Here is a 27443-nt window from a genome sequence, read left to right as displayed (position 1 = left end):
GTCGTGAAAGAATGTTGTTGCACCACCCAGTCCTGGACCTGTGGCCCAAGTGGAGGGATAACACCAAAATCAGTGGGAAGAACAGCAATCTTGTGCATTTATATAGAGCCCTCTACATAGGATGATGTCTCCGAGCTCTGTTCAGTGACAGGGTTGGGAGCCAAGCAAGGAGGGGCGGGAAGGCGATTGTAAGCACAGTCGAAGAGATAGGTTTCCAAGTGAGATTTGAATATAGAATTAAAAGGGGGTGAGGTGAAGCGATTGAAGCAGGGAATTACAAAGACGAGGAATGTAGGACATGCAGCAGACCTGTGTTGGCTGAAAGATTCTCTTCTTTGGGTAAAATACATTATTTAATTTCTGTTCAACACAGGTATGTATTCCTAAAACGTTCGCTTGGTTACAAATGATGTGTAAGTTTTGTTTGAGTGAGTATGTATGTTGTGTTTAAACATGACAATTGTACCTTAAACAATAGAAACATAACTTACTCTGAAGAGGGTTGTGATTCTTAGCCTCCTCCTGTGTTTGTCATTCCCTCCAAAACAAAAAACAATAATAAATTGGTCATTTTCAATCTACGACTGTTTGTGGGACATTGCTGTGCGCAATTGGCTGCTGCGTTCGCCCACAAATATACAGTCAATTCACTTTACAGTATATTCTGTGAAGCGCTTTGGGACGTCTAGAAGATGTGAAAAGCGCTATTTCAAATGCAAGGATTATTATTATTCACAGAGTAGCAATTTCAGGGTGGGTCACAAAAGCACCACAAAAGTACTCACAGTATATCACAAATTGTCACTTTCACTTTGAGAGATTATACAGACAGCCGTCATGGAAAGTGCAGTTGTCAGAGTGCACTTCACAGAATAGAACTAATGATCATGGATAGAGTACTTTGCTTTGCTCTGTATCTAATATGACATATCCCTGACCTGGTAATGCTTGATGGTAATATTAGGTTTCAAAGAAAATATCTTTTTTCAACACTGACATGAGGACAACAAATATTGCTGCAATTACCATTTTAAGAAAAAAACAGAAATGCATAATACTGATTGTTTTTACCGCTGCTGTCTCTAATACAAGTAGTAATAATAATAGTAATCGTCACATTTGATATAGTGCCTTTCACTTCGAGAGGAGGTTGTAAGATGCTTCACACAATGTTCCATTAATTTGTAGGGGCTGTGTGTTTTGTAGAAAACTTGAGTGAGGCAAAGAGTGTAGGGCATTATAAGGATTGAAAAGTAGGAGGGGAGAATAATAAATCTTTGGATTTTAAAAAATCGTAGATTGTAAGAAGGTAAGATTGGGGAAGATAAGGAATTCAACTAATTTGAAGTCCTGGAAAAATAATAAATTAGAGGAGGTTCTATGCTTGGTTTTGATTTAACCAAAGTGTTTGCTAGCAGCATCTCAGACTAACAACAAGCTACTTCTGAAGCTATCCACTGGCTCACCAATCTGGACTTAGCTATTTGAACATTGCTAATTACCTCTCTTGCTGTACGAAGGTAGTAGTATTTAAACAAAGTGAAAAAGCACGTAGAAAGACGAATGAAGGGAATATTTGATACTTGGGAGAAACACGGAGAAAAACTCAGAGGAGAAATTACAAAAAAAATTGATAAATCATGAAGGATTGTGATAGAGAGAGACTGTGGTTTGGAAGCTATAGGTGGAAAAAAACGTTTGTACTTTTGATGCTAAGTGCCCATTGGGCGAATCTAAGATAAAACAGGCATGATAAATACCTTTCCTATGTTGTAATTTCTAGATAAACATTTCTTTGCATCTTGTCCAGGAACGTAAAAGTGTTAAAAAGCTTCTCCAAATATAGGAGCAGTGTTTGTGTCTTGGACTTTTTCCTTGCCTCACCTCTACTAATATATGCTGATTATCCATGGAACTTATCACCATACACTAACTTTCCTATATTAAGACCTTTTATCACACAGTACTGCAGAAGGCTGGAAAGGGGATTTAATTTGTGCGTGTGTGGTGTGTGCAAGAGAGAATTTAATCAGTGTCAAATTTAATCATTGTTGTAACAGCTGCCAAGAACCTTGAGTGAATTTGAGTTGGTCAGTGTTTTAGAGGTTTCAGGAGCCCCCAGCACAAATATCTTCTCAAATTTTATGAAATTGCCACTAATTTGGCAGTCTCATTTAGAAAGGCCTCAAGGGTTACCTGTAGGAAAAGGAAAACGTCACACAGTGACTTTTGAAGCTTTTCCGAAGCTTGGGTTTAGATATTAAATTTTCTTTGAGAAAATCTGCAGAATGCCACATGTGCTGAAATGGAATATGAACAAACAAGGCAAAACCTTGCCTTGCAAGCGAGACACCTGGGTTCAATTCCAGACAGGGCGAAACCTTGGGCAAGTTTCCTTACTCTACACACTTAATAATAATCCCTCCAAAACAAAACAATAATAAATTGGTCATTTTCAACCCACGACTATTTGTGGGACACTGCTGTGCGCAATTGGCTGCCGCGTTTCGCCCAAAAATATACGGTCAATTCACTTTACAGTCTATTCTGTGAAGCGCTTTGAGACATCGAGAAGACGTGAAAAGCGCAATATCAAATGCAAGGATTATTATTATTTTATAATACGTGTGAACGATGTCAGTGAGGATATTTATAAACATATGGTTTGTTCAGGAAGAGTCACATTAGTATTTACAGTATAAATAACATTTTATTTATTAAGTTCAATAGTTTTATTCACAACAATAAATAAATAAATTTCCAGACAGTGCTATCAATGTCAAGCTTTGTGGTTTTAGCACACTCTGGAGTTCCCAATCTTGGCTCCTGCCAACCTGCACCTAATACTTTCCGAAATTAGGTAAGCAGGATACATCCCTCCAGGGAGAGAGTGCGGATTTCATTCCAACAATCTATTTCTAAAAGTTCCATGTGTAGGTGGGATGCATGGAATTCGCAGGTTGGTTTAGATACTCTCAAGCAATAGTGAAGGGGTTGCCGCATGTGTCAGACACCTGGCTGACCGAAAGAAAATATTCACAAGTTAATTTGATTCATAAGAGCTATTTATGCCAGACATTTTTTCACATGCTTTTGAAGGTCATAGTGTGTTCCCCTTTTCCAGGTAACCTTGCACTAGTGAGTCATCTGATGAAATTCCTAGATGGTTTTACCCTTAAGACCAAATAACATAAAATTTAAGATTGTGCAAAATTTTGGAAAATTCTTAAATTCAGTCTTGATTTGGAAGTCATTTTTCCACAGTTTTAATATTTTATCCATTTTTACAATTGAACAAGTTGGATCACGTCTTCCTTAAATCTTATTTTCTCCAATTAAAACAAGTTCCGTTCTGTAAGTCTCGCTTCATAATCTGAGTTCAAAACCATCCTTCTTGCTCTTCTCTCCAACACATCAATTTCCTTCCGAAGGTGGGTCATCAAAATTGTACACAGTGTGGTCTTATCCATGATATATAAATGATTGGAATAGGTGCTCAAATGCTTTGGGATGCAATCCAAAATTTGATGACCTTGTAGATAACAGCATCATATTGAATAGATCTTTTGAATAAATAGTCCAGTTTCCAGTTTTATTACCCCACACACTTCAGTATGTTTACATACTTCACATTTCATGTTTCAACATTCATCATGTTTTTCTGCATTTCAATCTATCTGCCTTAGTTTATTAATTTAAACTGATCCCAAGTTATTTTTGAATGCTTGTCTTATGCTTGTCATTTAGTCAAGTAGCTGGTGACATCAATAATGCACAACAAGTGCTCTAATTTATTTATTCAGCAATTGTGTGAATAACAATTATCAGATCAGACCCCAGATCTGGCAATTGTGGGTCTCGAGCAGTCACTGCCCTAGAGCCTTTTCCATTTATTATTACTCTTTTTACTTGACCTTGATTACCTCGCTATCTCTCCAATGTTCTACTTCACTCATCTGCTCACTCCCTCCACTCCACTAACTCAGGCTGACCCTACCTGTGCCACCGTTGGTGGCTGAGCTCTCTGATTCTTCGCCCATAACCTTTGGAACTCACTCCCTCTATCCCTCAGTTTTGCCCTGTCTTGATCTGTCTTCCAGTCCTGCTTCAAAACCTACCTCTTCAACGGTGCCTTATAGTCATCACCTTTTCTCCTCTCCTCCGGTGCTTCCACTGTTAAATTACCCTGAGACTTCATTCTATGTGAAGACTGCTACGTGACTGCAAGTTGTTTTTAATTTTATAAGCATTAATCAAATGCTGTCAGGAAGCACGTCCTTGAGGGCAGTTACAAGTTAATAGAGGCTGGTGCCACTGTAATTCAGTGGAGAACACTTGACCTATGACCTACGATGGACCAAACTTTGGAGTGATGGGTGTTGATATTGAGTGCACAAGTTCTGATCATCATCTAAATAGAACTCATCTCAACAAATTCTTTAAAACAAATAGCTGTGTTTGTAAAGAGTGCTTGAAATGCACCAGGCTGCTTCTCAGTAAATTGTCAGAGAGTACTTTGTTGACTTTTCAATCTTTTCAATAATTGCCAAGAAAAGTTTGGACATTCTGCCAAAATGTCTTAGTGTTGTAAAAGCGTGCTCCCTCGTGTGTAGGGTGGGTGGGAGGATTTCACTCAGGCCCCTTCTCTTAAAGCTGTGATGTATTTTTAAAAATAAAGCAGCATTGCACGCTAAATGTTTTATCTTCAGGAACCATATTTTTGCAAAACTAATGTTTTACTGGTAAAAACATGTTTTTTTTTACCTTTCAGAACCTCTGAAGACTGAAATGTTGGCATGCGGTGTGATGTTTGTGGTGTAATGGCGCAGAATATGCTGATAAATCAGTTTACGTGGCTTCCGTGCCTTGGTGCACATCTCAGAATAGATTAATAGAACTCAGGGGAGGAAATACACTTCTGAAACTTCCCCCCCTTCTCTCTCTCTCTGTCTATATAAGACAGACTCATCCTCAGAAATGTAGAACCAGAAATTTTTACTTAGTGATTATTGATTAATTGATTGCATTCATAAGCGTTTGGTGGATTATTGTGTGGTAGCACAGATGAGAATAAACCATCAGACGAGAATTCAGAATTCTGCTTCACCTTTGAGTCGATGACACTGCTGTTTAAGTCCATCTGGAATGATGGCGGGCAGGGTAAAACATTGGGCAAGTTTCCTTACTCCACATGCCTCTGTTTACCTAGCAGTAAGTAGGAACCTGGTTGTTAGTTGTTTGGGGATCGCTTTTCCGGGGGTAATAATCCCTTCAAAAAAAAATAATAATAATTTGGTCACGCCATCCACGACTGTTTGTGGGACACTGCTGTGTGCATTTGGCTAATGCATTTTGCCCACAATATATACAGTCAATTCACTTTACAGTATATTCTGTGAAGCGCTTTGAGCTGTCTTGAAGAAGTGATAAGGAGCTATATCAAATGCAAATAAAAAGATTGTTCTATGTGAAGGGCGCTATATAAACTCAAACTGTAGTTAGTGAACGCTGGTCCGCTGACCACGCTCCGCAGCAGTCTTGCAGTGCACACTAGGTGAAGCAGTGCCTCACCTGACAAGATGCCACCGAAGATACTGTATAAAGACCAAACTCAGTGCCAATGTGCAATGTAAAAGGACTGGCCGAGACAAAAATACCCTATAAATAAGTGCATGAATAATTCTTGGCTGCATGTTCAATACTTTATCAAATATGATTTCAGTTACAGTGCACAAATCTGCAAAATCACTGGAGTTGGTGTCGAAGCACAAGATTATTTTGTCTGGATTGTCTAATATTTGTGCTTCAAAAATGCTAAATCTGGAGAGTTCTCCAGGCAGTTGTGATGTTATGCTTTCAAACCAAGAATTCTGTGACTGTATAAGCTACATTAACATTGGAGGGTTTTAGAAAAACACTAGTTTATTGTATGATTGAGAGGACTTAGATTCAATGATTTCAGCCACAGAACTAATAGCAATTGTCCCTTGTTGCTTTATAAGTCCAATTAGTCAGCATGCTGACTACACTATATCGTCTGAGCGTGGAATTGTGTATGAGCTACACATCATAATAATCACTCACATAACCCTGCTGCCGCATGAATCACTGAAGAGGCCCATAACAGTAAATTCCTTCCATTAATAAACAAATAGCCTTATAGATCCCAGCCCAGCGATTCCAGTTGTTGGAAGTAACCATTGGGACAAGATGAACTCACATCTTATATGAACTCTGAAAATGAATACCTAAAAGAATTAACCAACAGTTTTAGTTTAAACACAGACACAATTGCTATTCTAGTTCATTGATCTTATTATCCTGTCACCAATTATATTATGATTGACTTTTTAATTGCCGCGTTTCGCCCACAAAATATACAGTTAATTCAGTTTACAATTTATTCTGTGAAGCGCTTTGAGACGTCTTGAATACTTGATAAGGCCTATATCAAATGCAAGGATTATTATTATTGTAAGACATTGTTTAAATCAATTACCAAGATACTAAGCAGATTATTACAATTCCTCAATTCTGAATATTCACTGAAGACTTTTCCCTTGTTATTCCTGCAGTGTGATTCTGATGCTGTGTTGGATGGACGTTTTCCTAATGAAAGTGCAGTTTGGACTGTAACTTCAAAATAGATCAAATGTGAATGATTGGAAAAGTAAAGCACTGAGGTGTCCTCGCTTGAGAAATAGCATAGTGCAAAGTCTCATTGCACATTAACTAAGAGACTTTGCTGTGGTTTTGATGAGGTACAGCAAATCCAATTACCTAGTTGTGGATTAAAGATGAATTTGAAGTTACAGTGTTGTTCAGTAGTTATAGATAAATGTCTGTTACTTATCAACCTACCTTGGATTTATTTACAAATCTGAGTGAAAGATTAAGGTGAACAATTGATGTAAGATACAGACAAAACCACTGAAAATGAGGCTCTCAATGGTATTAAGTGAGTTTACCTGTAATACAACAACAAAATTAAATTAGTATAGCGTCTTTCATGTTAGGAGGATGTCCCAAGGCGCTGGACAGTCAGTGTTTCGGACCCAATGATGGTCAGGACTGGGGAGGGTGGAGGGCTGGTGGGGGAAGGAGGGGGATCGAAAGCAAGGTCGAAGAGGAGGGTCTTGAGATGGGTCTTAAAGCGTGAAAAGGGCTTTACAAATATAATTTTGTTGTTGTTGAAGGAAGCAAGGGAAGGGCGAGGTGGAGGGACTGCGGGATGGAGTTCCAGAAGGTGGGGGTAGAGCGGCAGAATATTAATAGAGAAAGTCTAGGGTAGGTTTTGCATGTTCTTTGGTAGGAGTGGACTGGATTGGTAAAATAACCTTATTTTATTCAATTTTTTGTATGCTCCTACATTAGATTGGAAATGTGTGGCATTAATCCATTTTGGGAGATCCATGAGCATTTGAGCTGTACATGAGGACTGGAGGATAGCAAATGTTATTAATTTTTCAAAAAAGGAGTGGGGGGCATAAGGCTGAAAACTATAGATTAGTCCAACATTTGTAGTGCTAAAGTGCTTTAACATTAAGTGACATGATATTCGTGCAGTTCTATAGACCACAAAGACCAAAAGATTATTTACTGGTTTGAGCAAAATTTTTAGTGATTACATCACATGGTTGTATTTTTTACCCGACTACAGATATAATATTAGCCAAAATACTGCAGATGCTGGAAATCTGACATAAAAACAGAAATCGCTGGGAATATACAGCAGGTCAGACAGCATCTTTGGAGATAGGAAAGTGAATTAACGATGACCTTTCATCAGAACTTGAAAGGTCATCGACCTGAAATGTTAACTTACTAACCTCTCTCCATAGATGCTGCTTGACCTGCTGCGCGTTCTCAGCAACTTCTTTTTATTATAGGGTATAATGTTTGCTGATTACACCATGCTTTGTGAGCATTTGACTAATATGAGTAGGATAAATAGCATTGAACAAAATCATAGTAAATTACAATAATAATCTTTGGATTTTTTATAGCACCTATAACATTGAAATATTGCAAAGCATTCCAGAGATAACTGATGTCAAGTATAGTGACTGTGTGCGCATAGAAAAGACAACAGCTAATTTGTACGCAGCAAGATTCTACACATCATGAGGTGAATGATTAATTTATTTGGATGATTTTTGGCCAGAGCCCTGGGAGAAACTTTTCTCGTATTGAAGAGTGCTGTATGATCTTTAATGTCCACCTGAACAAACAAATGACACTTCAGGTTAATATCTCATCCAAAGGATGACCTCTGACAATGCAGCACTCCCCTTGGACTGCAATTGGAGTGTCAACCTAAACTGTGAGATCAAAGTCAGATACACATTTAAGCTGTTCCAGTGAATGTGTGCTCAGTGAAAGGGGTAAAGAAGAAAAACAATTTAGGTGTGAAAATCAATCATTGGTTCCGGGCAATGCAAAGCTGCTATCAGCTATGTTAATGAAATCCTAAACTGTATCTCGAGCATTTCATGATACGTCAAAAGAAATTATTCTAACCTTGTACAGCCCATCAGTGAAACCGCATTTGGAACACAGTGTACAGGGTCCAACCTTCCAAAGGATATTGATGCATTGGTGAGAGTTAGGAGAAAAAATAAAGTTAGAAAAACTGTGGCTCCAGGTTAGGAGGGCAGGGTTACAAATGTGGACTTGTTTTCGCCTGAGGGAAAAAATAAGTAGGGGCACAGTTGATTTCGATGTAAACAAACTATGAACGTAGAATTGGATGACTTGGTTTAAAATGAGCATTTCTACAGCAGGATCTTCTTTTGACTTTGCAGAAAAATCGATATAAAGATATGCAAAAAAAAAAGGGCATGGTGACCCTGTTAGAATGCGCCCCAATTGAGTGCATGTTCTCTTGGATTTTGGATCAATATTTCCCTAATGAATCTTGTTTGGACTGAGCACTGATTTGGATCATATTAAGAACTCATGGCCAATTCCTGTTGAGATAGGTTTCATCAAATGCAGTAATAACATACCCTGGCTGCGCAGTGGGAGTAACTAGTTTTCACTCGTATGAGCAGTGCGCAACTCAAGCCACAATTCTCGTAAATCATTTTATCAGCAGGATTTACTATAATAAAAAAACTATTACAATCATAAATATTACAATAGGTTTAATACACTGATATGCGTAATGGTGTGTGTTTCTTCCACTACTTATTTGTCAATGAACAGAAAATCACTTAGTTTAAAGCTTGCTTAGTTTAAAGCTTGCTTGCTTCAACGCCTTGGGACGTCCTCCCGACGTGAAAGGCGCTCTATAAATGGAATCTTGTTGTTGTTGTTGCTTACTAGCAGTTGGTGGGAAGGCACAGTCGAGCAAATGGAAAACCATTTGCAAACTTATCAATATTTTTGACCAAGTTTACTCGTGGCTTTAGCCCAAGATTTGACATTAGCAACAGGTAAAAGGGTTAAAGACCCTTTATCATTTAATCTGAAGGGAATCCAAATAAAAACAGTGCTGAATGAGAACCATGTTTGATGTTTTAGATGTGAGATAAATTACGTACAATTAAATCGGCATCTTTTCGGTCAAACAAGTCCATACCAGTGTTCATATTCCCCATGAGCATCCACCCCTTCTAGTCCTCTCTCCTACACCCCTTTATTTTGATAGCGAGTTGAAGTTAGCATGTACAAATCTAACCTACCAATTAGATTTGAATTAATCACTGGACATGTACAGTACTTTGAGTATGTCACTGATGCAGGAAATGTATAATGATTGCAGCTGTGCAATAACTGGCCATATGAATACATACCTTGAACAGATTTTATGAATTCAAATTTGGTTTGAATCAGACTACTCTACTTTTCCTCTTGTGTCCATTATTGGACACAAGAGGAAATAATGTCCAATAATGTCCATTATTAGCAAATGTACATATCCTCTCCAGATGTTTCAGTAAAAAATTCAGAAAATAAGTGCATTCAGATTTGTGTAAATCTTTGGCCCTGTTCCTATTTTATTGCTATCTCTCATGAGTAAGCAGCGTATGCCTTGTTTTCCTGCCTGCCTCCTTGTCTAGCTAACAATTCATGCCCAACAGAAGCTGAATAATTCTCAGGAATGACTTTCCAGCGCCTTGGGACGTCCTCCCGACGTGAAAGGCGCTCTATAAATGAAATCTTGTTGTTGTTGTTTTCACTAAATGGCTTAGTCAGAGCTTTCTGGACGATGATCCTTTCTTTCTGAACGTTTTGGAGGTGGGGTGGAATTCTAAGCAAAGGAGAAGGGGGAAGTTACCATTTGTGGTATTCAAAGTGGTACGTTTTAAGGTGGGATTTAAAGACAGACAGCAAGGTGGAGGGATAGATGCAGTGGGTTTGAGAGGGAAGGGGCATAGTGACTGCTAAAAACTGCCATCATCACTCCCACTTTGAAAAAATCCTTCCTTGATGCGTCGCAGCTATCAAGCTACCGGCCCATCTCCAACCTCCCCTTCCTGTCCACGGTCCTTGAAAGAGTTGTCGCCTCCCAGCTGCGCTCTTTCCTCTCCACCTATTCATTATTCGAACCCCTTCAGTCGGGTTTCCGTGCTGCTCAGAGCACAGAAACCGCCCTGGTCAAGGACACCAATGACATCTTGACCATCTGTGACCAGGGCTCTCTCTGCCTCCTCGTCCTCCTCGACCTATCGGCAGCATTCGATACGGTCGACCACGCTATCCTCCTCCACCGCTTGTCCTCCCACCTCAACCTTCAAGGCACTGTCCTTGAGTGGTTTTGGTCGTACCTCTCCCACCGTCTTCACTTTGTTTCCACGAATGGCTTTTTCTCCAGCCCCTGCACTGTCTCGTGCGGTGTCCCTCAGGGCTCTGCCCTCGGTCCCCTCCTCTTCACCCTCTATATGCGCCCCCTTGGTGACATCATCCGCAGACATGGGGTTAACTTCCACATGTATGCGGATGACACCCAACTCTACCTTTCCTCCTCTACCCTCAACTCCACGACCACCGATGTCCTGACAGCTGCCTGTCCGACATCGAGTTCTGGACGAGAGACAACTGTCTTCAGCTCAACGTGCGCTAAACTGAGGCCCTCCTGATTGGCTCACGTCAGCGCCTCCGCACCTCAGACGCTGACAGCATCAGCATCCAAGGCTGCACTCTCCACCTCTCAAAGCCAGTCAGGAACCTCGGGGTTCGGTTCTACCCTGAGCTGTCCTTTCTTCCTCATATCCGCGCCACAACTGGCACCGCCTTCCATCTCCTCCGAAACATCGCCAGACTACGGCACTACCTCACCCCTCACGCTGCTGAAACTCTGGTCCACGCCTTTATCACCTCAAGGCTGGACTATGGGAACTCTCTCCTCGCCGGCCTTCCCGCACCTCCCTCCACAAGCTGCAGGTCATTCAGAACTCTGCAGCTCGTGTACTGTCCCGCACCAGGCTTCGGGACCACATCACTCCCACCCTCGCTCACCTCCACTGGCTCCCCATCCCCCAGAGGATCGAATTCAAGATCCTCATCCTCACCTACAAGGCCATTCACGGCCTTGCTCCCTCCGACCTACTATCCCCCTACCTACCTGCCCGTACCCTCCGTTCCTCTGGCTCCGGTCTGCTCCACATCCCCCGCCCCAACCGCCCTACTATCGGTGGTTGGGCCTTCAGCCTCTCAGCCCCTAGGCTCTGGAACTCCATCCCCCAGTGCCTTCGCCTTGCTTCCTCCCTTTCCTCCTTCAAGGCCGATCTCAAGACCTTTCTCTTTGACCGTGCCTTCAGCTCCCCTCTCGACTCTCTACCCCCTCCTCGCTCCCTCCCTTCCCTCCCCTCACCCTGACCATTTCCCCCCTGCTCGGGTCCTGACCCAACTGTCCAGCGCCTTGGGACGTCCTCCCGACGTGAAAGGCGCTCTATAAATGGAATCTTGTTGTTGTTGCTGCCACCGAAGTGCTACCTGGAAAGTAGGAACAGGAATTTGGGGGAGAGAGGGAGTTAGAGGTGACATGGCTGACAGTATCAAATGCATAACCCACTACGATGAAGACTAGTGTTAGTCTTGTCTTGGTCTTGTTTTGGTTGTAGAACACTCAGCAGTGCAGCGGAGAGTATCGTTCACTAATATTGGCTGAAAACAGGAAACATTAGTTATTTATCACCCTCAGCAATAAGTGGAGGTATTGGAGCAAAGCCTGATCGTGCCCTCACCAATGTTCACATGTGTGAGTGTACATTTGTCAGGGTTGGTTACTGGATAGTGATCAGCAGCGGGAACCATGGTTGACTTTCCTCTTGCCTAACTTCAGATGCTGAGGCCAATTACAATGTCCATAATGCTTTCCAGCTGAAATCAACTAACTGTGAAGACTGAACATACATTGTACCTGTGACCTTCTCAACCTCTGAAGCTCACTAATAAACATGTTGAGCCATTAGAGCAGTGAGGAGGGTGAGCGCTCTGAATGACCTAGAATACGGTTCTTCCCTCTGTCCCCCATGTTTTCGTAGCAGCTCCCACATTTCAGCCTTCTATTTTTATTTTTAGTGATTCTGTTTTTCTTCCAAACTTTGCCTGGCCACATCATTCTTAAATTAACACTAGAGAAAGAAATATTTTACCAGTAGCTTAAAATCCATATAATTAAATACCTTTAGCCAGGAGGCCCAGGTCTTCATTCTATTGGAAAATGCCTTTTGTCGCTTTTAATTGAAAACAAACTGTTGATTTTTCCATCATTTCAGTGCATCACGTAAGCTGCCTTTTGCAGCTGCAAACATGGCCTCATTCCATTATCTTGAATTCTAATGCCTGCTTATGATGGAAATTGCACCGATACAAGAATCACAGGAATAACCAGCTGGGAGGCCAAGGTCGGCATCTGTTTAATGAAAGGACAGAAAGTTTGTTCCAAGTTTTCTTACATTTTGTTCATTTNAAAAAATATTAGAAATACTCCCCTCGCCGGCATTTAATGAGGCTTGTATTTCAGGCTCAGCTGACTTTGCGTAAAAAAAAATTTGGTCTGTTTCATAGCCATCTACGTGAGTGACATTGAAACAAAATAAAGAAGTTGTGTCAATAGTGACGCAGAGAGCCAGAGGCAGAAAGGATCTGAGGATGCATGGGTTGAATTTTTATCACAAGTCTTTCAGTCAGAAACACACAGAGTTTACTGTAATCATTATCACCCTAATGTATCTTGACCTGCAGTATGTTTACCATGTTTTTGATCAATATGGGGAACGAATATTAAGCTCTCCCTATGAAATCAACATGCTACGTGATTGCAGCATTCCTGAAGTTTTACTTGAAGATTATAGCAACAACTTGCATTTATATAGCGCCCCTCACACAGGGTAGTGTCCCAGAAAGCTTGAATTATCTTACTTTATTTCACATTTGCATGTGTTGAAATATTTTGCATAGTTTATCAATAGTTCCTTTTTTGCTAATTGTTCAACTCTGAAATTTACATAAAAGATTTTGTTAATATTTTAGCATTTATATTTTTCCACATTCAAGATTAGTTTTAAGTGTTTGTGGAAAAACTTTGCTTGACTTCAATGAAACTGACAACAGCTCCCCCTACAGGAGACGATTTTTGACACACGGCTACAAGTAAACCCAGTTCCCTTTATTGACAGGTTAGTCTCAGGATTAGCAATGCTTTCAATAGTTCAAATATCAGAGGTTAGAAAGCAGGGCAGTGTGGTATTTCTATATCACTGCATGTTGCCCTAAAAATGGACAGACAACCACCCTTGGTGCATTCTTTGTATTGTGCCAACAGCACAGAGAAATAAAAATAAAATCTCTGACTGTAGAGTTGAGATGTCCACTTTATCACTCTAGAGTTTAGTTGAATACACTTCCACCTCCTCTGCTCCTCTTCCCCAGAGCTCAGTGTGTCTAAAATTAAAATAACGCAGGGTTTTGAAAAGCTTTACCAAAAAAGAGTATTAATGCCAAGCCCCTCATCAGAATGCAGAGAATGCAACATTGAATGGTGCAAACAGCAGACACAGCTCCAGGCTCCCTGCCAGTCACATGAAACAATCTCCTAGGTGATTGTCTGGTGGGGGTAGAGGGCTGCAACTCCTGTGTATTTTGATGATAAACTGCAACTCCAAGACTGCCCACATGATTGAGGAATAAGCAAGTTGCTATGCACAAACTGGTACACATGGAAAGACCTTCCCCCCCCTCAGAACTTTACAGGCCCTGTTTTTAATGATCCACCATGAAAGCCATACTGCAGGGTCTGAAGGAGAAATGGATGACACAGGAGTGTGTGGAGGTACCAGACTCTGATATTGTGTAGTGTGTAGCTTGGATTAATAATGAGATACTGTAACAGTATGCATGACGAGCCAGCATTAAATATTTCTTGGTCTTTCTAACAAAAGCTTTGAAATGTAAACTGAGACATTAGTACAATACAGGCATTGCGTGATTTTAGCATTCCACCAACGGACAATCCCAGAGGTTGCACAGAAGAATGAACTGAACCAAACTCAGTCACTCGTTCAAGTCTTGTTTTTTTTAATGCTAGAGTAGTAATTTTACTGAAGAAAACATGAGTGTGTTGCTAAGTGCACAGTAAGGTTCAGTACTGTGTGAAATATTGCAAAGGAGCTGAAATAACACAGGATAGTCAGATTGTAGAGTGGCCTTGATTAGCACTCTGCTGATAGGCGAGGGGTTACTCAGCAAGTACCCGCATGAAAGAACATCCTACACCTAACTGTCTGATTGTTGTAACTGATTCTCTCTGGATTTAAATTCACCGAGACTCTACCCTGTGTGAAGGGAATTATATAAATGCGAATTGTTGCTGATTCAGCCCTGAAGCTACACAGTTATAAAATGATTGGATAATCTGCCAACCTGGACTCGCTGTGGTTCACGATAACCTGAAAACTTCAGCTCTGAGTTATCAGTCAGTTAAAGGTGGTAAGAGGGCATGAAAAGTTTAGATTAATGAATACCTGCCAATGTTTGGAAGACAGGGAAGCATACACACAATGTTAACCTTGCAGTGACTGAGCCTGAGGACAATGGGACAAACCTATTTGAGGAAAGCAGGGGATTACTGTTGGGTTCAGATTGGTGCCCAAACAACAACGTTTATAGGGCGTTTTTGATTTTGATGATGGTCCCAGTGACGCCTGCAGTATAATAATAATAACAACTTGCAGTTACATAGCACCCCTCACACAGGGCATCGTCCCAGAGCGCTTGATACGACCAGTTGGGGCCTGATTTTTAAACCCACTGTGAAGTGACACTTGAGAATGGATTTTCTTTGTGTCAACAGAATGACTGTGGTTGGCCTAACACCTATGTGGTATTTACTTATTAAAAAGTTAGTTGCCCTTCTCCATTGGCATTATTGAAAAGAGCTAATTGCCTTTCATCCAAATCTGGGTTTTAACCACTGATCTCTGACTACTTCCTGCTTTTTGACTTTCTCTTACTCTTTTTACTCTTATTGTCCTACATTATGGGTGACCTCTCACCGATATTTCTCAGTCAAAACAAGACATGGCTAGTCCAGAATTTCTAAATCATCCTGATCTTTTAGCAAAACATATTCAGCATAACAAGAAACAGACGTTTAACAATCCTTGGCATTATTCTTTGCAATAAGAACTGAATAGGTCTGAATAGGAATAGAATTTTCTGAATCCGTTGGCTGCAGCTACAGTACACCCAAAGCAGACTGATAACTGGTATGTTTCTGGTTAAAGTTAAATGACCGAATCAGCTGTTATTCAAACTTGAGCAACACAATAAGGGATGAATGATCTCAGATGTCTGTGATATAGTCTTAATTAATTTCATACATCCGAATACCAACTAGCTCCGGTAAGCTCTTGGGTGAGATGGGTATATAAAAAACCTCAATGAAAGAAATGAAATGCAATGAACTATGAGCAGATCAATAAGTATCATAGATCGTAAGAGTACAGAGCAGGCAATGGGCCCGGGGAAACCAAAGCTTTCAGAGTAATTTCATTGGAATGTTGGCACAGGAGAATGGTGTTTTAGTTTATTGTGCTGCATTTGTTAAAGCTCGTCATTTGTTACATTCATTTGATGTGTTAAAGGCTGTGGAAGTCGCAGCACTGGCTCCCAAGCTGGATGGGTGCTATAATAAAATAATAATCTTAATTCTTGCATTTGATATATTTCCTTATCATAGCGTTGAGACATCTCACTGGCTTGAGTTGGATTGAAGAAAGTCAGTTGTCCTTCTATTTATCTGACTGTTTTTTTTACTGGATTTTCACCAAAAGATTGTCTGCATGGGTTGACAAATCTGCAAATAATAATTTGTTCAGATAATTACCATACTTTTTGGTGCACATAAACCCAATAAATCTAATAACTATAGTATGCCATTACAAAACACACTGATCAGTTCAGAATCTGGCTCCTGTGATTCATCACCACTGGAAAAAAAATCAGTCAAATGCAAATTGACTGGATAATTGGTTTGTTTTCAACTTTCACTTGCCAAGGGCTCGATGATTAGAGTAAAGAGCAGGTGAGACAGAGGGCATCCTGATCAAGTCCTTCTATAAAGAAGTACAGAGTGTGGGGAGGTGCTCTCATTGGATCAAACTGTACCCGTGGGATTTGAGTACAGATTTCATCTTGGAAAGCCATTCTATATAGCCCAGGGCTAAATTTGATTTTTAAGAGCTAAGGCGTAAATCACAAACAGTGGATTAGAAGTGAACAAGTATTCTAATAGCAAGACCTGACTGACTCTCAGCATATCATTGGAAACTGCAGTTTCCCTACAAACACACTGAACCACAGAAAGATGGCTACAGTATGGCAGGCTTCAAAATCTCAAAATTGTTTGGACAAAACTTAATCAATAAGGGCTAGAAAAGAGCAGGTGATCATACATTCAGATTGTCACACCTTCCTTAGCATCTTTTCATTGAATGCAAGCCCATTACCCAAGATGTACCGTGGGCTCTTTCTGGCTGCCTCACATTTCAATCACTATAACCACCCATTACTGTATTTCACTGTCAGAAATAATCCCCTACTTTTACCACAGCAGTTTGTTATTTTGACAAGTACCTGTACAGCCATGTGACATAAACTGATTGACATATGTTAACATTTTAGCCTGGTGTCATAGCTGTTCCCCTACTTTTCGAATGTACTCTTCTTTCCTGTGCAAGAGGTGCACACGTGGACACGCTGCAGAGTGTAAGAACTGTCTAATTTATTATAACATTTTAATTAATATATTATTTTAAATAATTGAATAAATCAAATAATAATTTGGTCACTTAATCCACTGGTGTTTGTGGGACTCTGCTATGAGCAATTGGCTATTGTGTTTTGCCCACAAAATGTACAGTCAATTCAAATAGTCACTACACTTTAAAGTATATTCTGTGAAGTGCTTTAAGACATCTCAAAGATGTGATAAGGCACTATATGAAATACAAAGATTAAAATTATTGTTATTATTTGCTGGCTCAAGCAGACAGTTCTGCCTAACATATCTAAGATGACCTATTTGTTCTACAGAATTTAAAAGAAATACCTCACATTTTGCTACGCCTCACTAAGTCGGTGACTTCACAGTAATCAGAGCTAAATTGGGGATGACCTATCCAGATGTATTTTGCCTTCAGGATAAGTGCAACACATTTTTGACCCTGAGATCATCATTATTCAGCTCCCATCCACCAGTAGCACATGTGATGAAACTTGTGTCTGAGCTCACAGGAAACGAGCAGCGTTAAGGGAAATGGTGGGAGTGCTGGGTTGTGATTTCCTTCTGACTGAAAACTACAAACAGCTGTGCATTCCGAAGTGGTACTATTGGTGCAAATTTGTTTTATCTTAGTTTTTAAAAAACAAAACCTATTTTTCTATATCTGTACCTGTAAGGTATAGAAAAATATTGAATCAGCTTCCACCACCCTTTCAAGCAATACATTCCATATCCGAACAACTCATTCTGTTTCTTTTAACAACTATTTTAATTCTGTGTCCTTGGGTTACGACCCACCGGGCAGTGGAAATAGTTTCTCCTTGTTCACCCTATCGAATCCCCTCATAATTTTGAAAGCTTCTATTAAATCTCCTCTTAATCTTCTCTGCTCCAAGGAGAATAATCCTAACTTCGCTAGCTTCTCCTGATAACTAAAATCTCTCATTCCTGGTGCCATCTCCTTTGCACCCTCTCCAATGCCTTGACATTTTATTGTAACAATAAAATACTGCCTAAATTGAATCACATTGAGACCTCAAAGCCACATTTGTGGAACACAGTAACATGTCTGTGCTGTTATGTAAAATAAGACAAAAGTGATTTTTGTACATAGTTGTTTTCCTGCCTTGTGTGATTCTGAAAATATTTTTGGTTTAGCTGTGCATGTTATTTGAACAGTCTGCAAGAGTTAGGTGTAATGTGGTCTTACAGTCAGTGTTTTGGCACAAGATGAAGCCAAGAGACTAAATGTCTTTCCAGTATAAACATTCTGGTCCTTAAAAAGTTTTCTTAATTTGAAAACTAATTTCAGTTTAGGATTATTGTAAACTGTTAAGTCACAAATGTGGAGCTGCTGTTTTGAATGGATGCCAGTGAATGACTAAGTAGTGGGTGAGACTTCCAGACGTGCAGAGGTCTGTTATTTTGTATCATTGTTAGGAAGTCCAGTTGAATTACATCATAAATAGTCTGATAACATCTGGGCTGTTGCTTCCTTTCTTTTTTAAATTTGAAACCGTCAAACCCCCCGAGTGCAGCTGTATTTCAGTTAAAATCAGTTCATTTCAGAGCTGGACATTTTATATCGAGTGCGTTTTGCAATACTACAGTTTTGCATGTGGCTTTTAAGAATGGCTCCACTTTTATACTGGATAAAAAAGGTATTATTCATTTGAGAAATAAATGTTGTAAATGTTTGCACTCTTGTGCCTTTTTTATTGTTTTTAAATGAAGAATTATTTTTGAATTAGCAAGCTATACTTGTATTGGGTAATTTGGGGTTTGAACAAAAATGGGAGTTTCCACAGAAGTAACTTCTTCTAGTTAGGAATTAACATGCACAGCAGTAAGATGGTTCAATGTGCTGTATTGCAGGCAGTCTCATGCAGTGTTGCTGTACAAATTCAAGTTAATCTTGTATTTCAAGAACTAGTGTCCTGTAGCTCAGTGGTTAGAGCATTTGCCTCACAAACGAGAGACCTGGGTTTGTTTCCTGGCAGGGTGAAATTTTGCGCAAGTTTCCTTACACCACACGTTTACCTAGCAGTAAGTAGGAACCCGGTTGTTAGTCGATTGGCGGATTGCTTTTCCAGGGGGTAACAATTCCTTTAAAAAAAATAATAATAATAAATTGGTCAATCCACGACTGTTTGTGGGACACTGCTGAGCGCAATTGGCTGCCGCATTTCGCCCACAAAATATACAGTCAATTTACTTTACAGTATATTCTGTGAAGCGCTTTGAGACGTCTCGAAGACGCGATAAGGCGCTATATCAATGCAAGGATTATTATTATTATCTTAAGAAAGGCAACCAGCATAGATGCCCTCTTATTCATAAAGTGTGTTGTGTCGTTAAAGAACCTCAGCAGTTTTACATGAGCGTTTCTCTTGTTGTTTCAGGTTCCTGATGTCATTAGCAGTATCCGTCAAGTTTCCAAAGCGGTCTTGAAGGGGGACGCAAAATCCCGGCAAGATGGCGAAGATGCTTTTTACAACTCACAAAAGTATGAGGTGCTCTATTGTGGTAAAGTGGTGGTGACCCACAAGAAGGCTCCGTCCACCCTCATCGACGACTGCATAGAGAAGTTTACCCAGCACGAACTGGAGCGGCAGCGACTCAAGTTGCTGAACGAGCAGGCTCCTTCAGATGCAGATGTTGGCCAGGGTGAAGCAGATGCTGTAGGGGATTCCAATTCCGAGAATATATTTGGTGACCCGACCTGCGAAGCTGCTGTGAATACTAACCTACTCTCAGCCAGCCAAAGCCAGAGCAGCTTGTCAGCTTCTCGCCTGGCTATGGCCCAGTCCATTCTGGAGGACACGGCATTTGATGACCAGCAAGCGGAGTTCCGGTCCAGGTGTAACAGTGTTGCCAGTATTATGCCAAAGAAGGTGCCTGATCTCAGCAACAAAGTGCAAGCACGTAGACGTCATGCAAGTGCTCCAAGCCATGTGCAGCCCTCTGACTCAGAGAAAAATAGGACAATGTTATTTCAGGTATGTCATCTGTTTCACTTCATGAACATAAAGGAGCAGGAAGTTGGTGATCTATATTGGTATTCTATTGTTTTGGTTAAACCAGAACAAATGCTGGGTACCCAAGTCAGGAAATACTTTACATCTGCCAAAATGGGGTTGGAGTAGGACCAAGACTTAGGTATTTTAGCATATCCAGCAGTGCATGAGAGAAAAGAGGAACATAGGAACAGGAGAAGGCCATTCAGCCCTTTGAGCCTGTTCTGCCATTCAATTGGCTGATCTGTACCTCAACTAATCCTGTCAATTCCAATTTCCTGCTTTCTCCCCATATCCCTTAATACCCTGAACTACCAAATATCTATCAATCTTGAAGGTGTGGATGGATCTAGCATCCACGGCCTTTTGGGGGAGAGAATTCCAGATTACTACCACCCTTTGAGTGAAAAAATGCTTCCTGATTTCACTCTTAAATGGCCTGGTTCTAATTTTAGGACTATGCCCCCTTGTTTTGGATTCCCCCACCAGAGGAAATAGCTTCTCTATATCTACCTTATCGAATCCCTTCATCATCTTAAATACCTCAAGCTTCTAAACTCACAGGAATACAATCTACGTTTTTGCAGCCTTTTCTCGTACTTAACCCTTTTAGGCCTGATAACCTTCTAGTGAACCTGTGCTGCACCTCCTCCAGGGCCAATATATCTTGTTTGTGGTGTGGTGTCCAAAACTGAGCACATTATTCCAGATGGGGTCTGACTAACGCTCTATACAGCTGAAGCATCATTTCTTCCCCTTTATATTCCAGACCCCTTGAGATAAAGGCCAACATTCAATTCACCTTTTTGACTACTTTTTGCACCTGGGAATTAGTTTTTAGTGATTTGTTGATATGGACATTCAAAATCCCTTTGTTCCTCCACAGTTCTAAGTCTCTCCCCATTAAGAAAATATTCTGCTTTATCTTTTTTTGATCCACAGTGGATGACCTCACACTTCCCAACATTGAACTCCATCTGCCAAACTTTTGCCCACTCCCTTAATCTGTCTAAATCCCTTTGTAACTTCCTACTCCCATCTACACAATTTACTGAGCCTTCTAGCTTAGTGTTGTCTGCAAACTTGACTCTCTTTGACTAGCTCATACCTGTCCCAAGTATTGAGTCACTCTGCCCTGATGATGGATTCTAGTAATTTCCCTACAACTGACTTAAGATGACAGGTGTGTAGTTTCCTGGTTTCTCCCTCCCTCCCTTCTTAAATAAAGGGTTGACATTCACAATTTTCCAATCTAAGGGCACAATTCCCGAATCTAGTGAGCTTTGAAAAATGATGATGAATGCATTTGCAGTTTCCTTTCCTATTTCCTTTAACACCTGGGGTGGAAACTATCGGGTCCTGGAGATTTGTCTATCCTGAGGCTTATTATTTTCTCTTATCACTTTTTATTTACATTAATTTTATTCAGCATTTCACTTTGACTTATTTTTAGGTTCCCCTGTTTGGCTTGTATTTTGTCCTCATCGTCTACTGTAAAAACGGTAGCAAAGTATTTATTTGACAAGTCAGCCATTTCCTTATTTTCTGTTATAGTCTCACCTACATTTGTCTTTAACTGGCCCACATTCCCCTTGACCATTCTATTTCTCTTAAAAGAGGAAGAGTTTGAGTATTTTAGATTGATGGATGTCAGTGGATATAAATGGAGATTGAGCTCATTTTAATGATGGCAGCAATGTGGAGGTCACCCAATTACCAACACCTTTCACATCTGGGCATCCAAGACTCTCAAATTGATGTATTAAAGTGTCTGAACCAGTGTGGAAATAAGTTGGTGACTGAAATCAGGGAATACTGACCTCTGCTGGTGCAAGAATTGAATACTGAAATTGGGAATAATGTCATATCTCCTACAATGGGGATCAAGTTTTGGCAAACCAAAGTGAGACATTTTAATATTCTTTGATGGAGAGAAAAGCATGATTTATGTGAAAGGAAAAAATTGCACAAAGTGATGATCCCTAATGTGTGGGTTAGCGTAAAACAGGATTTTCTAAATAAAATGTAATAAAATCTTTTTGATAAAATAACCCTTTTTAGTATTAATCCAAAGATTTGTTACTGGTAGAATTTGAAGCTATCCTGTACATCATTGTGAGGCACTGCACACGTTTGCAGGGCGTTTGGATAGAGTTTTGCTACTGTAGTTTACTTGGGAATATATTACCTTCCTAATAAAGTCTGTCTTTACCAGTGAAATCCAGAGACAAGCAGCAATGAACCCTCTGTTTTGTCTGCCCCAATCTCTGCTCCTATTATTTTAATACTTGCATTTGATATGGTGTCTTATCCTGCCAAATTCCTCAAAGCTTTCTGTGAAGTGACTCTGCATTTGTAAGCAAACATGCTAGCCAATTTGCATATAGCAGTGTACCACAAACAGCCAAGAGGTGAAAAACATTTATTTTATCTGGGGAAATGTTGGCCTGGACACTGGGAGAAACTCTCTTCTCTTTTTGAATGGTGCCGCAGGGTTAAAGTTCACCTGAACAGGCAGATGGGACGTTGTTTTAATGTCTTATCCAAATGCTTCCCTGGAACCACTTTGAGTATCAAAGTCATTACCTGGGGCTTGAACCTACAGAGGCAAGAGTGTTGCCAACTGAGCAGGATGATTGGCACAGTCTAGGTTATTTTCCCTACATCAGCACATAACATATTACAGGAGAAAGGATGGGTTTGCAATCCTCTGGCATAGCTGTTGCAGATTCAACTCATTCTCAACTTTTCCTTCTTTCCTTGCAGAAATTGCTGGATGCATAGAGACAATTGGGACAATTTTAAATATATCATTTCAAACAGTACAAATTCTCTCCACATCATGTATCTCTGGAAGTGTTAAGTGTATAATACTTGGCTTAATACTGGCAATGTACTTTATGTAATTCAGATGTTCAGACTGCTTAAACAGCAGCTAATGTGCCCTACATTTATAAATGCTAATCTGTCATTTGCAGACTGCTTAGAATCTAGTAAAACCTAGCCAGTTTAAAAGTCATGTTTTGGTTCTTTTAATTGTTCAGCTCTCTTAAAGTGCTTTGTGCAAATGTGTTTGTAAAATATCTAGTGTTTGTCAATGTGACAATGCAAATGATATTGAGAGGAGTTGCTGCTGCATGAAAATATCACTGTTGCTACAAAACTAACACACAGGCTGTTGTTTTACTTCCAGTGAACTTGAGACAATGCCTCTTTAACTTACCTAAGCTATCCTGCACTTAAACTATCGTATAACACTCGCATTTGATAAAGCACATAATCATGTATGAAGACCTCTAATAATCTTGCACATTGAATTACTTTAAAGTGTAGTGACTGCTGTGCAAGCAAATTTGGCAGTTAAACTGCATGAGCAAATCCCCAGCAACAGAAGTAAAATTAATCTGTTTTAGTGAATTTGGATATAAATATAAACAGGAGTTTTCATGTTTATACTACCTATACATTAATTTAATATTAACTTCCTAATTTACATTATTAATGGCAAATTATTTCAAGTAATCAATCCTTTTTCCCGGTGGAACAAGTATTTGATCCAGCAAAAACTCATGACGTGGGGAATCATTTAATCTGGAGGATTGTTGATACCTAGAGAAACTTCCTTCTCTTTTCAAATAGCACCACCTCCCCTCCCACGAGCACTTCAGCTCATAGTCAGCTGCGTGAAGTGCTTTGAGACATCCTTCCGATTTGAAAGACTATAAATATTTATTCGAGAAAACACAGACTGATGCTTGGTTTAATGTCTCATCTGATAGGCTAACCACAAGGCCAAACTAGAAGGTCAGTTTGAACTATGAGTTTACATCTTGACATGCGGTTTCAACTCACAACCTTTAAATCTAATCTAAGGCAAATATTCTGCCAACTCAGTCAAATTGACTCCTGATAGCAGTCGAATAGCCATTCAACTGTAGTCACATCAAGGCTGTTTTGTGCTCTGAACAACAACAACACACATGTACTTCCCAACAAGTCCACTGGATAACAATGAGTGGGGAGGAGGGGAAAGGAGAGACAGGGTCAGACTCTGAACCTGACACTTCTACTTTCCAACATCAGGACATAGAATCCTTAATACTGTAATCCGTGACCAGTCTGGCTATGATCAGCTAATTGGGGATTAAATGTGCAGCAGAAATAACAATATGAAAGACAGTGACTCAATGTGGAAAGGCACAAGTTTATCAAAGGGGTTCATACCGAGCCTTCTGTGTGTTCTATTCTATAATCAGAAGCACATTACATTATAAACACAAGGAGAATTAAAGGAAGCATAGCCTACTCTTGATAGTGCATCAAATTGTGGAGTCCTGTAGCTCAGTGGTTAGAGCACTCGCTTTGCAAGCGAGAGACCTGGGTTTGATTACCTTCAGGGTGAAACCTTGGGCAAGTTTCCTTACTCCACATGCCTGATAATAATCCCTCAAAAAAAAATGATAAATGGGTCATTTCAATCCAGGACTTTGTAGGACACTGCTGTGCGTAATTGGCTGCTGCATTTCGCCCACAAATATACAGTCAATTCACTTTACAGTCTATTCTGTGAAGCGCTTTGAGACGTCTAGAAGATGTGAAAAGCGCTATATCAAATGCAAGGATTATTATTATTATTAGTGTGCTGGGCACAATTCAGAGACAACCCCGTGTTTTCCAGCTTCCAGCTGACAGTTTTACTGTGCAGTTTAAAAATAAATATTCAGGATAGCTTTGAGCAGCATAAATGGTCAATTTTATCTTCTTGAATTGTTGATATGGAATATAAGGTAAATGCTTTCAAACAGGAAGGATAAAATGGGACATATTTTGTAAGGTTATGAGGTTGTGTAAACCACCAACTGTAACTTTAAAGCAGAAATTGCTGGCCAAAGTGTCAGGACTGTCTCTCTGATTTCCTTTTCTGTCTCCCAATGTAGAAGTGCCTGGCAATCCCAACACAGTGACTCAGTTCAATGTTTGGAAAACTAACCATTTGGGAAATATTTGGTTGTGAACCTGTGCCCCACTCCTCTGTGCAACAGCCTTGTGAAACTGCAGCACAACCATGCCGCCAGCACCTATTTCCCTGAAGATTTTCATTTAGAACATTGTCTTGTTTAAAAGTTGTTTACATTTCTGTTGTGCACTGACACTCGCGTTCCTCTGTTGCACACTTCAAACTCTACATTGCCGAGTATTCTGTACTCTGTGCATGGCAGAGAATTTCAGAGTCTCGAGGCGTAATGGCATGCCCACTGATGGTGGAGCAGAGGATATGCAGGAGGCCAGAGCTAGCTGAGTGAAGGTGGCGGATAGAGAAGTGGGGTGTAAGTAGGAAGGTGCCAGGGCATGATTACCATTCTCATTAGTATTGGAATATGAGGATCTTGATATTGATCTGTTCTGCATTAGTAAGCCAATGGACTGGGATGATGGGGGTGCCGAGTTTAATTCTGGTGAAGATATGGCTGGTGGTTTGAATTAATTAGAATTATGAATAATGGAGCTTGGAGACTGGTGAGGAGGGCATTGGAAAAATTGAGGCAGGACTTGACAAATGTATGGATAATGGTTTCACCTACGGTGGGTGTGAGATTTGATCGGAGGCGGGCAATGTGGTGGAGTGGAGGAAAGAGGTTCTGATAGGAAGGACACCTAGGTTGCACACAGATTCAATATACCTGAGTGATAGGGCAGGGAGATTAAGGAGATTGGAGCTACAGGCGAGAAGACATTGACAGGAGCCAAGTAGGTGGCTTCCATCTGGTTAACATTCAGCTGCGGAAAGTTTGCGTTTATACAAGCCTTGATGTCTGACGGCCATCTTAATATTTGCAGAAATTGTTGACACTTTTTGTTTTCATTTCAGGGAAAATAATTTGTGCATTCTTTATCTATAGATTGGACGGTTTGAAATTAACCTCATCAGCCCCGACAGCAAAACAGTTGTACTGGAAAAGAATTTCAAAAATATTTCCTCATGTTCTCAGGTTTGTACCTATCTGCCGTATTGTATGATTTGCACCTGTAAGGGTTAAGTTCATCAAGACTCATCCTATTCTCATGCACTTTTAGCCTGAGGTTTTAGATAGTGATCAGTCAATGGAATCATATTCTGGGTATTCATCTTCTGAACCCAGGAATGCTGAATCCAGTTGTAGCATCCAAACCCCAAATCCGACACCTTCACTCAGCGAGATCAGCGAACTCAGCACAGACCAGCATTCAATTTATAACATCTTGATCTTTATTAACGTGTGTTCACTAGGTGGTCGCTTTATCTAAGGACATTGAAGAGATAAACTGATACATTTTAAAAGTTCAGAATTCCATGTAAACTGAATACAATGAATCAGATAAAATGTTATTGAAATGTTTGTATTTCTCTGTTTGTGGTCTTTGTGTGCCTTTGTTATAATTGAAGATCTAATGGTCATTAGTGCTAATGGAGCTGATAAATCTGCCAGGTTTAATAGTAAATGCTGTCTATGGACTGTTTTAGACTCTGGATCTCTTTATTCTTAGGTTTCCCTTGTGAGACTATTGATATTCAATACAATAAAATCCCTTGACATGCAAGTTCTAAATAAATTATTGTTGATTTTAGATTAACACGTACATATTCCTGCAACGACGGACACTGCAAAATGTGATCTATTGATCCATTAGACAAAATTATATTTCTGTATCCACTCATCATTTTGTGTCGTGGAGTATGGAATATACTGGTACTGCTCTTCTTTGTTTATATATTTATACATGGAGTTCTGTAGCTCAGTGGTTAGAGCACTCGCCTCGCAAGCGAGAGACCTGGGTTCAGTTCCTGGTAGGGTGAAATGTTGGGCAAGTTTCCTTACTCCACATGCTTTTATTTATCCAGCAGTAAGTAGGAACCTGGTTGTTAGTCGATTGGTCGATTGCTTTTCCAGCGGTAATAATTCCTTCAAAAAAAATAATAAATTGGTCACTTCAGTCCATGACTTTTTATTGGACACTGCTGTGCACAATTGGCTGCCGCGTTTCGCCCACAAAATATATGGTCAATTCACTTGATAGACGTCTCGAAGATGTGATAAAGCTCTATATCAAAGGTAAAGATTATTAATATTATTAAGTACAAACAATGGGGTGTATCTGAAGTCAATGGTTTATATTCTCTTGCATTGATTACTTCACTTGCAGCTTAATAATTG

At 40.1% G+C, this 27443-nt stretch overlaps 1 protein-coding gene across 3 annotated transcripts in view; it reads left to right on the top strand.

The window, feature by feature from the left end:
• Positions 1–27443, top strand: part of tbc1d4 (TBC1 domain family, member 4) — a 139992-nt gene that overhangs the window by 53541 nt on the left and 59008 nt on the right. For all 3 annotated transcript variants that reach the window (XM_042334375.1, XM_042334376.1, XM_042334374.1), the window contains exons 3-4: positions 19636–20232; positions 26151–26240. In XM_042334375.1, coding sequence (XP_042190309.1) covers positions 19636–20232; positions 26151–26240 — 687 coding nt within the window. The remainder of the gene's footprint in view (positions 1–19635; positions 20233–26150; positions 26241–27443) is intronic.

The sequence above is a fragment of the Callorhinchus milii genome, unplaced genomic scaffold (genome assembly GCF_018977255.1).
Source record: "Callorhinchus milii isolate IMCB2004 unplaced genomic scaffold, IMCB_Cmil_1.0 Scaffold4, whole genome shotgun sequence".
NCBI lineage: Eukaryota > Metazoa > Chordata > Chondrichthyes > Chimaeriformes > Callorhinchidae > Callorhinchus > Callorhinchus milii.
The sequence above is the reverse complement of the archived record's forward strand: the minus strand, read 5'-3'. Positions and strand labels throughout refer to the sequence as shown.